The following is a 13,805-nucleotide window of genomic DNA, read 5'->3' as shown; positions in this document are numbered from 1 at the left end:
GAGGACTGGAGGAGAGCCAATGTCTCTCCAGTCTTCAACAAGGGCAAGAAGGAGGTTCCAGGGAACTATCAACCAGTCAGCCTCACCTCCATCCTTGGAAAAATGATGGAGCAGCTCCTGCTGGAGGGCATCTCAAGGCCCTTGGAAGAGAAGAAGGTTACCAGGAGTAGTCAGCATGGATTTACCAAGGGGAGAGCAGCCCTGTGGAGAAGGACCTGGGGGTCCTGGTGGATAACAAGTTATCCGTGGGACAACCATGTGCCCTGGTGGCCAAGAAGGCCAATGAGATCCTGGGGTATAGTAAGAAGAGTGTGTCCAGCAGATCAAGGGAGGTTCTCCTCCCACTTTAGTCTGCCTTGATGAGACCTCATCTTGAATACTGTGTTCAGTTTTGGGCTCCCCAGTTCAAGAGGGACAGGGATCTGCTGGAGAGGGCCCAGGGGAGGGCTGCAAGGATGATTAGGGGACTGGAGGGCATGGCTTATGAGTGAGCTGGGACTTCTTAGTCTGGAGAAGACTGAGAGGACATTTAATAAACGTTTATAAATAACTGAGGACTAGGAGTCAGGAGGGGGTGGGGAGGACAGGCTCTTCTCACTTGCTCCCTTTGATAGGACAAGGAGCAATGGATGTAAGCTGCAGCACAGCAGGTTCTGCCTCAACACAAGGAGGAACTTCTTTACTGTAAGGGTCCCAGAGCATTGGAACAGGCTGCCCAGAGAGGTTGTGGAGTCTCCTTCTCTGGAGACTTTCAAGGCCTGTCTGGATGCATTCCTGTGTGACCTGAGCTAGATTGTAGGGTCCTGCTCTGGCAGAAGGGTTGGATTCGATGATCTGTTTGGGTCCCTTCCAACCCCTGAGATCCTGTGATCCTGTGAAGACTAATACCCATGATGAGTCTGCTTGAAACTCTGACTACCAACAACATTATTTGTCCTCACCTTAGCAATAATACTTTTAATTAAGGTAAGAGAAAATATTGTACAATGTGCCTAATTCCTTTATTAGGATCTTTTAATATTACACTTCTAACACAGTACTAGAAGTTAATGAGCTCTGACATTGTCCCATACTGATCCTTCAAATGCCTTAATCCAGTGTAAGTATTTTCCAAGTGATGGAGGCTAGAGAGGAAACCACTCTGCAAATTAGTTTTATTTTCAAGCTTGATTTCCAAGAGCCCTGTGAGCTGCTATGTAGCAATGGTTAGTGCCTTATGCTAAGCATGTATGTGCATCCCTGCAGGATCAGGTCAGATCTGTTGGAAACGAGAGCAAACAGCATCCTAGAAAAGTTATACTACTTGCTCTTTCTCTGCAGACAGGAAATAGTGGAAAAACAATATGCAATGTATTTTATATCTGGCACATAGAAATATCTTAATGGCTTATGCACTTAAGGCACTACTTCTATTTTTAGCCAAAAGACCAAACCCACCAACCAAACAAAAGCAAACAAAAAAAACCTCCAAACAAACACATCTTTTTTTGTCATCAGGATAGTTGATTTTCAAGTATTTATATTTCCCAGCTAGTTAGCAATACAGAAGTACTACATTCTAATTGGCTCTTGTTTTCAAGAATGTATCCTTTCTTGCACTAAAGGTAGTGTGTTCACTTCCTAGAATAGTGTGAAGGAGTATATTTTCTTCCCATCCTTCACTGGGAACAAAATAGCTGTATTAATTTTAGCTCCACGGACAAAACAACATTTACCACTTTATTAATTGAGCACAATGAAAAGTGGCTTATTTTCTACCCCACTAGAGCGGCAGCCAAACCAAAGCCCTGAACACAAACAGCCCTGAAAAGAGGAGATGCCAGCTTTCTTTGAACTAAAGGATCAGGTCTCATCAGCCACTTCCTACTTCAGCAAAGCCTGGCTAGATGCTGTATTCTCCTGTGTATAATCCACTTTTTGGGTGTGAAGTTTCCATTTCTACCTGGGAAAAGAGGGAGCAAATAAGAGAAAGGGATGTATCCTGCTTCCATTGTGGAGAAAGGAGTCCATTTAATTAAATTCCCCCTTATACTATCTCCATGCAAGTACAACCTGCTGATTTGGGGCAGACAGTCTGTGGATAATTAACATGAAAAACTGTGGTGTTTCTTCTTGGGTTTGCTTCTAGCCAGGATGCTCAGCAGCCGTGAGCCACCGAGTCTCCATCAGATACGTAGTCCACCAAGCTCAAACCTTTTGTGGGCATTAGTACCTCCTTATGCATGAGCTTCAAAGAGTCAGATTTGTGAGTGAAGGAGAGCAAGCAACAGAAGAGTGTAATTGTCCTGTGACTTCCTTCCATTAATCCGTTCCAGAGATGTTTACTTGTAAAACAATCCTGCATACTCAGATGAGTTTCGGTAGCCTCAGCTGGCAGAATGAGAGTGGCAACACCTTTCTTTACCCTTTGTTTTACCTGCTTCTCTCCTTCTGAACCTGAAAGGCATCTAGTGACACCATTTAAAGCCAGGTTAAAAGGAAGGTGATGGAGATCATTTTCTTCTTCTGCGTCTGCAGGCAGTCCAGAGCACTGTTGTCATATGCATGAGGCTGGCCACAATGTGAAACCCAGAATGCACAACTGTTCCCAGTGAATGTCTGTTGTGCAGGAAAATGGGGACTGCCAAAGCACGTTGTTCTTCTTGTTTCTGCAATCATAGCTCAAAACAGAAGGCTGCAGGCCAAACTGAGTGCTCCACAGTCTCTTAAAGTCTGTAAAACTGCATTTCCCTCCCGTTAAGAGGGAAAACACTTTCATGTTGTGTTGCTGTAAAAGTATCCCTGAATTCTTCTGTCCCCTTCTTGTTCAATATTCCGTGTAAAAAAAAATACACCTGGCCTCACTTGAATGGGACAAGAGAATAAGAAGTCTAACACCCCCCCACTAAACCCTCTGGTTTAGCCAAGCAGGCTGGATAGACACCTGTTTATTCCAGTGTCTCAAACATTGACCCTGCAGCCTAAAGGGGAAAAAACATCTGCCATTTTCTTTCCTCTGCTGGAACTTGCAAATTGATTCCTGATAAAAACCATGGGGATGCAGGGAAAGAAAGAGGACAGCAGTGCTGTCTTGTGGCAAGCCTGTTCTATCTGCACTCTCTGAAACTATGTCTACTTCAACAACTGGATGTCTGATGGACGTCTGTGAAGTTCCACCCAGTTTGCAAAAGTGGCAGATCCTCATGGCCAAACTGCTGGCTTGGCAGAGCTGCACCAGTTTTCAAGTGCCTTCCTGCCACTTTTTTCATCCTGCACCATGCTGCTCTCCTGCAAAAGGAAAGCTTGGGCTCGTTGTCACCACAATGAGCTGGGAGAGGAGTGTCTGCCACAGGGTCAATGCCTGACCACAGGCAAGTCACCTAATTTCTCTGTCACTCAGTTTTCCATCTATAAAAGGGGGATAATAATAGTCCTGGGCTTTGCAGGGGTGAAGTGAGGAGAACTTGTCTGCTCTGTAAGCAAGCTGTTTAGAGAGTAACTTCAAAGTAAAGCTAATAAACTTAAAAATACAAGTCACCCTAGAAAAGCTCTACTCATTTATACTCATATATACTCTACATTTGTAGTGGCTTGGGAAAACCTTTTATATTTTTTTTCCTTTTTCTGACATAGTTCTTTGCTCTGCTGCTGCAGTCTTTGTGCAAAACAGGTTCTACGTTGCTGCCTGCAGCAGTCAGCAAGGGAAAAATAGGCTGAGTAGCACTTCTGACTGGGGGTAAAAGAAAATTACCCACTTTTTGAAGCTACATCTTGAGATGGCAGTTATCTGGCACTGACTCTGTACACCTCTCACCATAAATTGCAATGAATGGACAAAATCACCAGTGGAGCTCCTCTGAGAAGGAGAAACCTGTTGATGGTGGTCTTCCTACCCAAAGTGTATCAACACGAGTGGAATTTCCACAAGCCCAAGGGATGAAACAGAGCTTGGGTGTGCCCATGCACCACTGGTATAACCACACAGGAAGCACAGTGCAAGAGGCTGCTAGCTGAGACACCCTTCTTTAATGCCCAAAATTTAGCAGGATGATCTGGGACAACATACTGCTGGAGTGGAGAGAGGAGCAGGAGTTTCACTTGATGAATGTGAGGTGCAGAGACAGGTGGGGATACTCCCATCAGCTCAGAAAGAGCTGGCCTGGGAATGAGGTGCCCTGCAGTGACCTTGGGAGGATGCTGTGCCTGGGTTAATTTGCCCTGCTCATTGCCTGCTCACTGCTTTGTTCAGAGTGAGCTTAGGTTTGTCTGCCCTGCCCAGTGTTTTGTGCCAGCTTGGTATAAAATTAGTACCTGAAGTGTATTCAAAGCAGGAAAGCTAATTCCTTCCTCAGCTGCCTTAATGCAGCCCTTGTCCTGTAGGCTTCAGAGGAACCACTCACCTCCCTGTGAGGCTGCTAGCATACAGGCTTGCCCTGATGGCTGCATGCCAGGCAGGAAAGCTCCAGATGCTGGGAGAGCAGCACCAGGGAGGTAGAAGGAGAAGACAGGGTAGCAAGAGGTCATTGGTGTGCTCATGTAAGAGCAGAAGATGTCTGAGCGGAATCTGAAATTAGGAATAAATTACATTGGCGGAATGGATTTGGAAGGATCTGGCTCTTGGCTCTGCAAGCCCTAGGCTCAGCATGTTGAAGCTTAAAATAATCCAAATGTATGAGGCATTTTACAACTCTCTCATGACTCTGCATGTTTGCATTCAAGTCCAGGGTCAGAAGACCAAGGCTTGAGGCAGCATCCAGCTTTGCAACTGCTGACAAATGAAGCATTTGCTCTTGACCAACCAAAATGTCAGATAAAAGTCTTTTTCGTCTTTCTTACCTTCTCCCCTCCTTTTCTTCCTCAGTTTTAGAGTCCCTAATGGGTCTCTTTAATAGTGAAACCACTACTACATAATGCCTCTTTTTTTTTTTCCTCTTGGGCTAATTTACAGCACAGTGGAATTTGAGACAGTTCAAACTGTGCCAAGGGGCCTGGCAACAGGAAGAAACACTGAGCCACTGCGATTTGGAACCATAGCATGAGTTATAACATTTAATTTTAGAAATCCAGCTACTGGGAACTGCCTTTAAATGTACTTTTTTTCTTTCAGTGCATAAAATAGTCCTGTGTCTTGATTGAGCTGGTAGGGCAGCTTGAAAGAGTGCTCTGTAGAGTTAGGGGCATTCAGAGTTCTTCGGAGATCTTTTGCTGCTTATTCACTGGTACTCAAAATTGGAAGGTTTGTGAATGTTTCTGTATTAACTACTACAGAGATGCGTGGAAAAGGGCAGAGTGGATTATTTTCAGGAGCTTTGTGCCAATCTGTTTGACAGCTGTGGCCATGAGTTGAGAGAAGACTCACCATAGGAACGTCACTGTCCACCTCCTTGCAGAGAGGACAGAGATGCAAAGGAAGCTGCAGAAGGCAGCTGTTCACAAGAGGAAAATGAAAATAGGGAGCAGATAGACAGTGCCCCACAGCTCACTAAGGGAATGGATAAAACACAAAGATTCGTGAGCCAGCTGCTTTCCTGTGACAAATGCAACGTGCAGAAATGGAATTGGGGGGGGAAGAGGGATCCTGGCATCCACTGCTCCACAAGAGGGTCTGAAAGTATGAGAGGAATGAGGGTAGAAGGTATGAAAATAACATCTTTGGAGCTGGGGACCCTATGCCATTGAGTAAATACAGCTGGAGCCAGTATTTTGCCTTCTGTTTAAAGAAAGCATCTTTGTGTGCCAGAGACAGTCTTCTTCTGGTCTTCCTCCTGAAGAGATGTTTTCTGTGGTCTTTAATGGAGATGAGAAAATGATACAGGAAGTTTTTGATTCCACTGGTTTTGAATGTGTCTGAACCATCCTATTTCAGACATTTCAGCAAACATGATCCTGCTAGGGAGGTTTCTATTTCAGCCTCATCAGACTTCCAGAATAAGGTATCTCACTTTTGAAGGCTATCTCTTAAGACTGGAAACCAAAGGACACAGAAGTGGTTTGCAAATTTCTGACAATAGATTAGCTCTTAAAGAGGTGGAAGAAGGATTTAAAATCTGTGCCTACCAGAGACAGCATGTTCCAGTGAATAAAACATCCCTCTTGTATGCTCTGTCTTTGTGGTTGTGGGTTAACACAAGGGATCCCAGCACAGAGAGCAGCCACGGGCAAGAGAAATGCATTACCTTAGTCTTTGCATACTGCTCGCTGCTGAACCGAGGCTTATCTTGAAGCCAGTCCTGCCCTGGATGAAATGTGTCTCTGTCCTTTCCTGAATCTGGACATGCCCCAGTGCTATGCTGGAGCTGAACCTCTCCAGTGCCTTCCCTATCACTCTTCCAGCCCCACAGGGCCACAGCATTAGAGCTTCATGAGGACTGTGCTGCCATGGGGAGTGCTGGACTCTCTAACTCCCGTGTAGCTATGATCAAGTCCACTCTTGACTGTCCAGTGCTGTAGGGTTAGTAACTACTCTCAAATGTCTGCTAGAACCTCAGGTTTCTGAAGCTCTCGATGCCACTAAGAGCAACTTCATTACTGCAGTTTCACTTCTGACAGTTTCTGGTGGTTTGTTGGGAGGTGGTTGTTGTTGTTATGGGTTTCTTTTTCCTACTCCTGTCTGTAAATCCTCTGCCAAAGGATCAAAACATGGAATTTGTTTGGATTTGTTGTTTTATAGCCTAAAAGCACAGGTTTAGCACAGAGGCCACTCAATGTTCCCTTCTTTTATGCATCCTCACAGACAGTTCTCCTTTTAGAAGCTCTTCTTCCAGTGCAAGGTGTAAAAAGACACTGCAGTTTTCAGTGGATCTTGTTCTTCAGACTAGGTCACGTCTCAGGCTTCCCCATGGTATGATTACAACGTGTGTGTAATTGCTTGTGAAGAACAAGCAGTGGAGGTGCTTGCAGTTTAATTTCGGATGCCTGGTAGCTACTTAGGTGTTTTGCCAGTGGACCAGGGGGTTAAAGCAATTAAGGAAAAACATTTTAACAAGAAAATAAGTCAACAGACCTCATGTATCAGTGAGATTTTCTGATCTTTTTCCCCCCCCTCCCACAATAGGACATCGTCAGAAAATAGATGAGCAGACAAAGCCCGGGAGCTTGTCCTTTTCAGAGCGCCTGAGTGAACTGGAGCAGTTGCGTCGTACAGCCATGAGGGTCAGCCCACACCACCCAGCCCCCACACCCAACCCACGAGCCTCCTTGAACCACACCACTGCTTTTAACCCTCAACCTCAGAGTCAGATTCAGGGTAAGTACCTGAAATCCTCCCTCTGCTTGCCCATCTCCACTCACCAGCCTGTGAAGCATTGGGGCTCACAGGCACTGGCCCCCTGCCCCTCCATCTCTTCTGGACTCTCCTTGGCTGCCTTTAATGCGTGAGAGGAGGGGGTTTCTAAAATATATCTGTATTTCTGAAGACCTGACAGGTTTTAAGGGGTCTAAACTATCTCATCTTCTCAGTCAGTGCAGCTTATGGTGTTAGTTAGCCTCACTCAGAACTGTAATGTCTTGAAAGCTGTTGTTTTCTTGAAAACATGTATTAAGCCAGGCCTTTTTCTCTGTGTAGGTGCACTTCCAGACAGATATTTGTCAGTACATTGTGTGCTTGAATGAGAGAGAAATCCCATCAAGGCTTTGCTTTGATCTTTCCTAGGAAGGCCCCCACAAAAAGAGCTTTACACGGTGCTTTGTCCACTGAAGACATCTCTTAGTGCTAAGACATTGATATGGGCAGGCTGGTTTGAGCATATTTCTGTGCCTAGTGGTATCAAAAGGGGTTTTATTTGAATGAAAACCTGCAAAATGATGACTCAGGAGTCTGATCTCCTCTGAGATCATCCTTTCAGATGATGCCAGTGAAACTAAGTCATCACTGAAATCCTATCTGCCACTGCTAGAGCTGAGTCTGTCTCTACTAAAACCAACTCTGTCTCTCGAGGCATCTGGAACTTGGTGAGCAGTGAATCAGGTCACCAAAGCATCAGCTCATGTGTGTTCTGCAAAACATGGATCAAAGATTCATGCTGAGGTACACTTAAGGATGGGTATGGGGGCAACATTAACTTAGCAAGCACTGTCATTAATGGATTTTTCCTCTATTCTTCCAGCCAAAATGGAATAGCCTTAGTCAAAGTTCTTTGCTAGGCTTTTTTGAGAGAAACAGTTACCACCAATGCAAATTAGTTCTTTTTTTCAGCATGTGTTTTAAAGCCAGAGTACTCTTTGTTACACGCAGAAAAGGCTATCACTTACCTAAAGCAAACGCTTGCTGCATCCTCTTATTCCCAGAGCTAGGGAGGTCTCTTGCTTACTGAAATCTGCAAATTTGCTGTTGAGTTTGCTGTGAGCATTTTCAAGAAGCATGGGAAATAAATCTGCACCTTGCCATGTGCCATACTGTAGAAAGAGAGGAGCAAAAAGACAATTGGAAGGACCACTCAGCTCTCTCTCTTTCTGGAGCAATGTCAGGTCAGCTCAGGTGAAGGGTCCAGTGCTGCTTCTCTCCCAGTGTCTGGCAGTTCTCTCACTTAGTCTTCTGATTTTCAGAGCAAACTGCCTTGGGTTTCTCCTGCACACAGCTCTGTTCCTGTAAAAGAAAGTGCACATATTACTATGGCTACTCAGCAGCCAGCAACTATGTGGGTGGAGGTACTGGTCTCAGACTGACATTCTTCGGCTTCTTGGGAACACTATACGCTTAGCAGAGTATCAGGTTTAACGTCGAGTATCCCTCTTCCCTGTGGAAGTCCCTTGCTTGTACAACTTCAGAGCCATAGGCTTTTCGTGCTTGGCCAGGGATTCAGCTGCTCTCTCCAGAAATAGTTGCAGTAGGTTGCTCTGCTTTGCTCTTTGCAAACAAGACTTTTACATGTTTTGCCTGCAGACATAGCTCAGAGGACAGCAATGGAACTTTCAACGTTTCCTCGTCTTCATCTATGAGGCTGCTTTCTCCCAGCTCCCCCTTCTCTCTGCCCTCAAAATGCACACATTATCCATTGAGCAACTTGTTGAGGCTTGCAGTCTCTATCAGTAAAATAAGCCCCAAAGTGAAGCCTCCCTCATTTGGGACTGTCTCTGCTGCAGACACCTTTTAGTATCTGTGGCTCATCTTTTCAGGGTCACGCTATCATAGTGCAGAAAAAGGAATATGGTGGGAAGGAGCTCCAGCACCATTATTTTTAGCTCAGTTTTCAAAGTATGGCTTGTTTTTGTCCTGTCCTGTGTGACCTCTAGACAGTTAAGGTATTTAATTTGTTTTCCAATTTTGATAAACCATGCTACTTTTCAGAGCACATGGCCTCCAAAACCAAAACACTTCTGACCTGCTCCATAGTGTTTCCATATCTATCCACACATCTTTGCATCCTGAACCACTTCTATTGAAACTCTCTCAGTGAAGAAAGCACAAAATGCTGTTTTCATATAGGCATAAAATAAGACATGAAGCTCCCTGCACTGCTGACTTCCAAGTAGTAGCATTAACTTTGCATTAACTCAATACCAGTGTGAATCACAGGCTACTTCTCTATTTATCCAAGTCCAATTATCTTTTTTCTTCTTTTAAAACACAAAACTTACTCAAAATAGACATCTCAGAGTAGTTCTTGGATTTAAAGGGGCAGCTTGCCATGCCACTAAACCACTGTTTATTTGTTGAGGTTTTCATCTATAAAAGGGTTGAGGTTAATTTTAACTTCCTATTTTACCAAGTCCTGCATCTGAGCATAAAGCTGCTTGTGTCATAGATACAAGTCAGAGCAAGTTAAGAGACCATAAATTGCTGTAATCAAGTTTTATGCTTCTTTCATATCACAAGGAGGGAGAAAGTACACCTGTTCATTTAAAAGAGCTAACCATAGCCAATTCAGAGACCAAAAGGGAACAGAAGGGGAGAAAAAGCATCCACCACATCACACGTGGTTTAAGTTGAAAGATTACTTTGTGCTTGTACCAAGCGTGTAATGTCAAAGGATTTGACCTACACACACAGAGCGAGGAGATTCAGTTAAAGCTTCAAACCTGGCCAGTGCTTCTACGTTAACTCACCTCTTCCTCTGTACAGAGGTGAAAAGAAAGCAGAGCAATGTAAGCTGTGCTGGGGTGCTGTTTTGGAAAATTTAGATAAGATCCTTGATGAACATTTAAGTTTATATGCATAGTAACTATAAATATATCTATATATTGTGATTGAGTTTCTTCTAACACCAGCCTGGAACAGTTACTACAGTTATGATTACTGATTTTACAGTGGTTAACATTAACCAGCCTAGGTAGATATGTAATTCAAGAGTTCTACATAAATTTGAATTTATATGCCTCTTTTACAGCATATTCATTTTCAGGGCCAATAGAAATATTTTAGATGTGTGAGTCATCAGGCCAAGAAGGTATTCTTCTAGAGGAATTCATGTTGAGTTCATAAACTAACTAAAGGAATTTCTAGCTAGTGGGGTTAGGAATGTAATCCAAAAACAATTAGAAAACTTCAGGATTCTTTTTTTCTTTCATATTAGTGATTTAGTAGTTACCCATAGGTTTAAGAAATAAAATAAAGCTATTTCTCTTGACTAGAAGTAAAAAAAAAAATCATTGTAGTCAAAGTTACAGACTTCTGGGTTTTTTTAAGGTTTTATAGCCTAAAAAAATCTGAGTTTGCTCACTAACCATTTTTGCTTTCCTTTGTTTTGGCTTGTTTTTTTCCTTTCAAATTTTGCAACTTTATATGTTAAGTTTCAGCTGGGACCACACTTTTATGACCACATCTAAAATGCCTGGAAATAAGAGGCTGTGATAAAATTGCTGACAGATCTTTAAGCAAAGCAGCAGAATTAGCACTGATAGCAAAGCAAGAGAGATCATTTAAAGATCAGCTCTTTGAATTAGCATGAAACGTAGCGACAAGCCAGCCTTTTGTCTTCCTCCAGGTGCAATATGCTTTGTTTAAGAGACATTTCAAGGTCCTTGCTATCGTAATCTCATTCCGCCGAAAACAGCCCAAGTTTATCAGGGTTCTCATGAACTGGTGAAAAACAGGAGTGGAGTCAAGGGCGGCGTTTAAGCCCGAGGAATTAAAATGGCTTTGTTCCTACCACAGATGTATCCTGCCCCAGTTTTTAGTATTTCTACTTTAAAATCAGCTTAACAGACCGTAGATAGGTAGAGTTAGAAGTGGTCTTTCAGCAGTGCTTCAGAGCAAGCTCCAACAAGGCTGTCATTCTGCCTTCCCATTTTGCTGTTGCAGAGTGCAGTTTTCAGGCACTTTTGAGAATCCAGATTGACATGCTCACAGCTCCTTGCCAAAACAGATAAACAGGCTTTCAAGATTAGGGCTTCACCAACTCTTTCTGTTGTGCAGTACACTAAATGTGATATTCTCTTGTTCTCTTTGGACCGTGTCTCCTCGTCTTTCCTTAATCTGGTGCACTTGCGGAGCAGGTAAATGGTGATCTAATAGCAGATTAGATTTGATGTGGCCATGGGCAGCCTGTTGTAGTTGGAGATATCTCTGCTTACTGCAAGAGTGTTGGACAAGATGACCCTTGAGGGTCTCTTCCAACCTGATGCAATCTCTGAATCATCTCATTTCCACTTGATTAACCACCTGATCTCTCCATCCCAAAATACACTCCCCTGCCTGAGTTTGGCACCCTTACTATGAACCCCACTCCTGCCTCCCCTCTCCCCAGCCTATGGAGTGGTGGCAAGTGAATTATGACAGGCAGTACTGGCAGCACAGGAGCTGGCAGTGAGTTGTTTCCAATCAACGCGTCTGCAGCGCTTCCTCTGGATGTGCAGTAGCCCTCTCCCCAGCCCTGGGTGCAATTTCTTCACCATGAGCCAAGTTGTGAACATTTTACTAATGGCCAGAGAAGATCTCCTTTAATGTAAGCTCCCCTTCATCACCTATCTCTGGCAAATATGTGCCAAAAGCCCACTCCAGGTGAGGAGGAGAGATGCTTTTTTCTCCTTTCCCCTCCTTTCAATGCCACTAGCAATTAAAGAGGGAAAGGAAAGGCAGTGAAGCTACCCCCATGGCATGGAACCAGATCTGAAGGACTACCACCACCAGGAGGCTGGAGAAAGTTTGTTGAAATAGTTATATTTCCCTCAAATAATTTACAAGCTAGGTCTGTTTAGCTGGAAGGGTTTCAGCTGGCTGTATCCAAAAAAAAAAAAGTTTATAGAGAGAAGCATCTTTCTACGGGAAGTGCAATAGGTTTCTTTGATTTGCAGTTATTGCTCAGCACATAATACTTTTAGATAATACCAAGAGTAACCTTCACAGGCTTTGTTTTTAAGGGGTAGTGTCACTAGCAGCAGGCTCACCCTGCTGTCTTTTTGTCGTGTCATAAACCAACCTGAATGCAAAGAGAAGAGCACAGGAGTATATGAACAGGATTAGCAACACGGTGCTTCCATTCAGTCTAAAAGAAGTCTACTCTGAATCCCTCTTGTAGCTCTGCAGGCACAGGTGGTCCTGCTTTTGTCCAGAGTTACTTGCATCAACCAAAGCAGATCATGTGTTCCTTTAAAGCATAAACTAAAAGGGAGAAGCAGAAATGTGATGCTTGTCATCTGGAAAAGCACGAAGTAAGTTGTGCAGTCCTTCTGGATAAGTGAGGCTCCTCATTTTGCTCTGAAACTAACACTCTCCAGATTTGTATCTTGGAGAGTATTTGTGAGAGCTATAGTACACACAGAGTATGTTGTACAGACTACAAAATATCAGCCTGTTAAAGACATACACAAGATGTGCCGAATATAGCTAAATAACCCACAGTGTCATAGTGTCCTTTTGGTTTATGTGTTGTTTTTACTTCAGTTCTCATCATCATTTTTTACTCAATCTTTTCATCTCATGTAGAAATCAGTCCCTTACAGCAAGAGGCATGTCTTTCATTTCATCTGCTAAAGTTGTAATGACAGTTGTGTCTTCCTCAAATACTATTTTCACAGGGAGAAAATGTTGTTGTTGTTGTTGTTGTGACACATTTTCTCTGCCAAGACTTTGCTTATCTGCAGGGCTGGTTGTGCTGTGACACACAAGAGGGTTGGTGGTACTTGGCAGCAGCCCAGGAATGAAAGCGGTCCTGAGGAATTCCCTCCATCCAGTGCTAGAAATGTCCTCTCTTTCCCTGCCAGAAGCAGGCCAGCAGTTTTGCCATTCGGAGAAACCATAGTTAGGACACTGTGTTAATAGCAGTATAGGAAGCTTTAGAATAATCTGATCTGGGGTCCAGAGGAAGAAATGGACATCCAGTGTTCCAAGTAAAAAATTAATTCAAGTGGCAGCATGTGCAAAGTCATTGTTAGTATAAGAGAAATAGAGACCTTACATTAAAGAAGAAGTTAGTAGAGATAAGTTTATTCAGCGTGCCAAAACAGAGGCTGAGGGGGAAGATATTTACAGTCAATAAACACAGCAGAGAGGTTCAGCACTGGGGAGGGAGGAGAAACATCTGTGCTGAAGGACAGTGTTGGCTCAAGAACAAGTGGTTATTCTGTAAACTGACAGTCAATGAATTTAGACTGGAAATTAGAAGATGGTTCCTAGGTATCAGAGCAGCCCTGGCAGCCTTCCACAGGGATATCAGAGACAGCAAGACATAATTTAAGTCAGATCTTGCTACATTATGCAAGTGCAGAATACAAGACGTGGCTGGGCTGCAGGGACCAGAGGATGTTCTCTAGGCCTGTGTTTTCTTCCATTCAATCAATTCTCTGCAAATGTGGCTTTACTCAGGTGAAACAAGAGATATTGCAGTCCACGGGGCAAGCAAGAGGATGCTCAGGGATCTTCCAACTGTTTGCTCTACTGGATCTCAGTT

At 43.7% G+C, this 13,805-nt stretch overlaps 1 protein-coding gene across 2 annotated transcripts in view; it reads left to right on the top strand.

Moving 5' to 3' along the window:
- RUNX1 (RUNX family transcription factor 1) overlaps window positions 1–13,805 on the top strand; it is a 76,115-nt gene that overhangs the window by 36,966 nt on the left and 25,344 nt on the right. The window contains exon 4 of one of the 2 annotated variants that reach the window (XM_064152158.1): window positions 7,034–7,225. The exons of the other annotated variant lie outside the window; for it this stretch is intronic. Coding sequence (XP_064008228.1) covers window positions 7,034–7,225 — 192 coding nt within the window. The remainder of the gene's footprint in view (window positions 1–7,033; window positions 7,226–13,805) is intronic. 2 annotated transcript variants of the gene reach the window in all.

This window comes from Pogoniulus pusillus, chromosome 12 (assembly GCF_015220805.1).
Source record: "Pogoniulus pusillus isolate bPogPus1 chromosome 12, bPogPus1.pri, whole genome shotgun sequence".
NCBI lineage: Eukaryota > Metazoa > Chordata > Aves > Piciformes > Lybiidae > Pogoniulus > Pogoniulus pusillus.
Note: the sequence above shows the minus strand (reverse complement) of the source record. Positions and strands in the feature narration are given on the sequence as shown.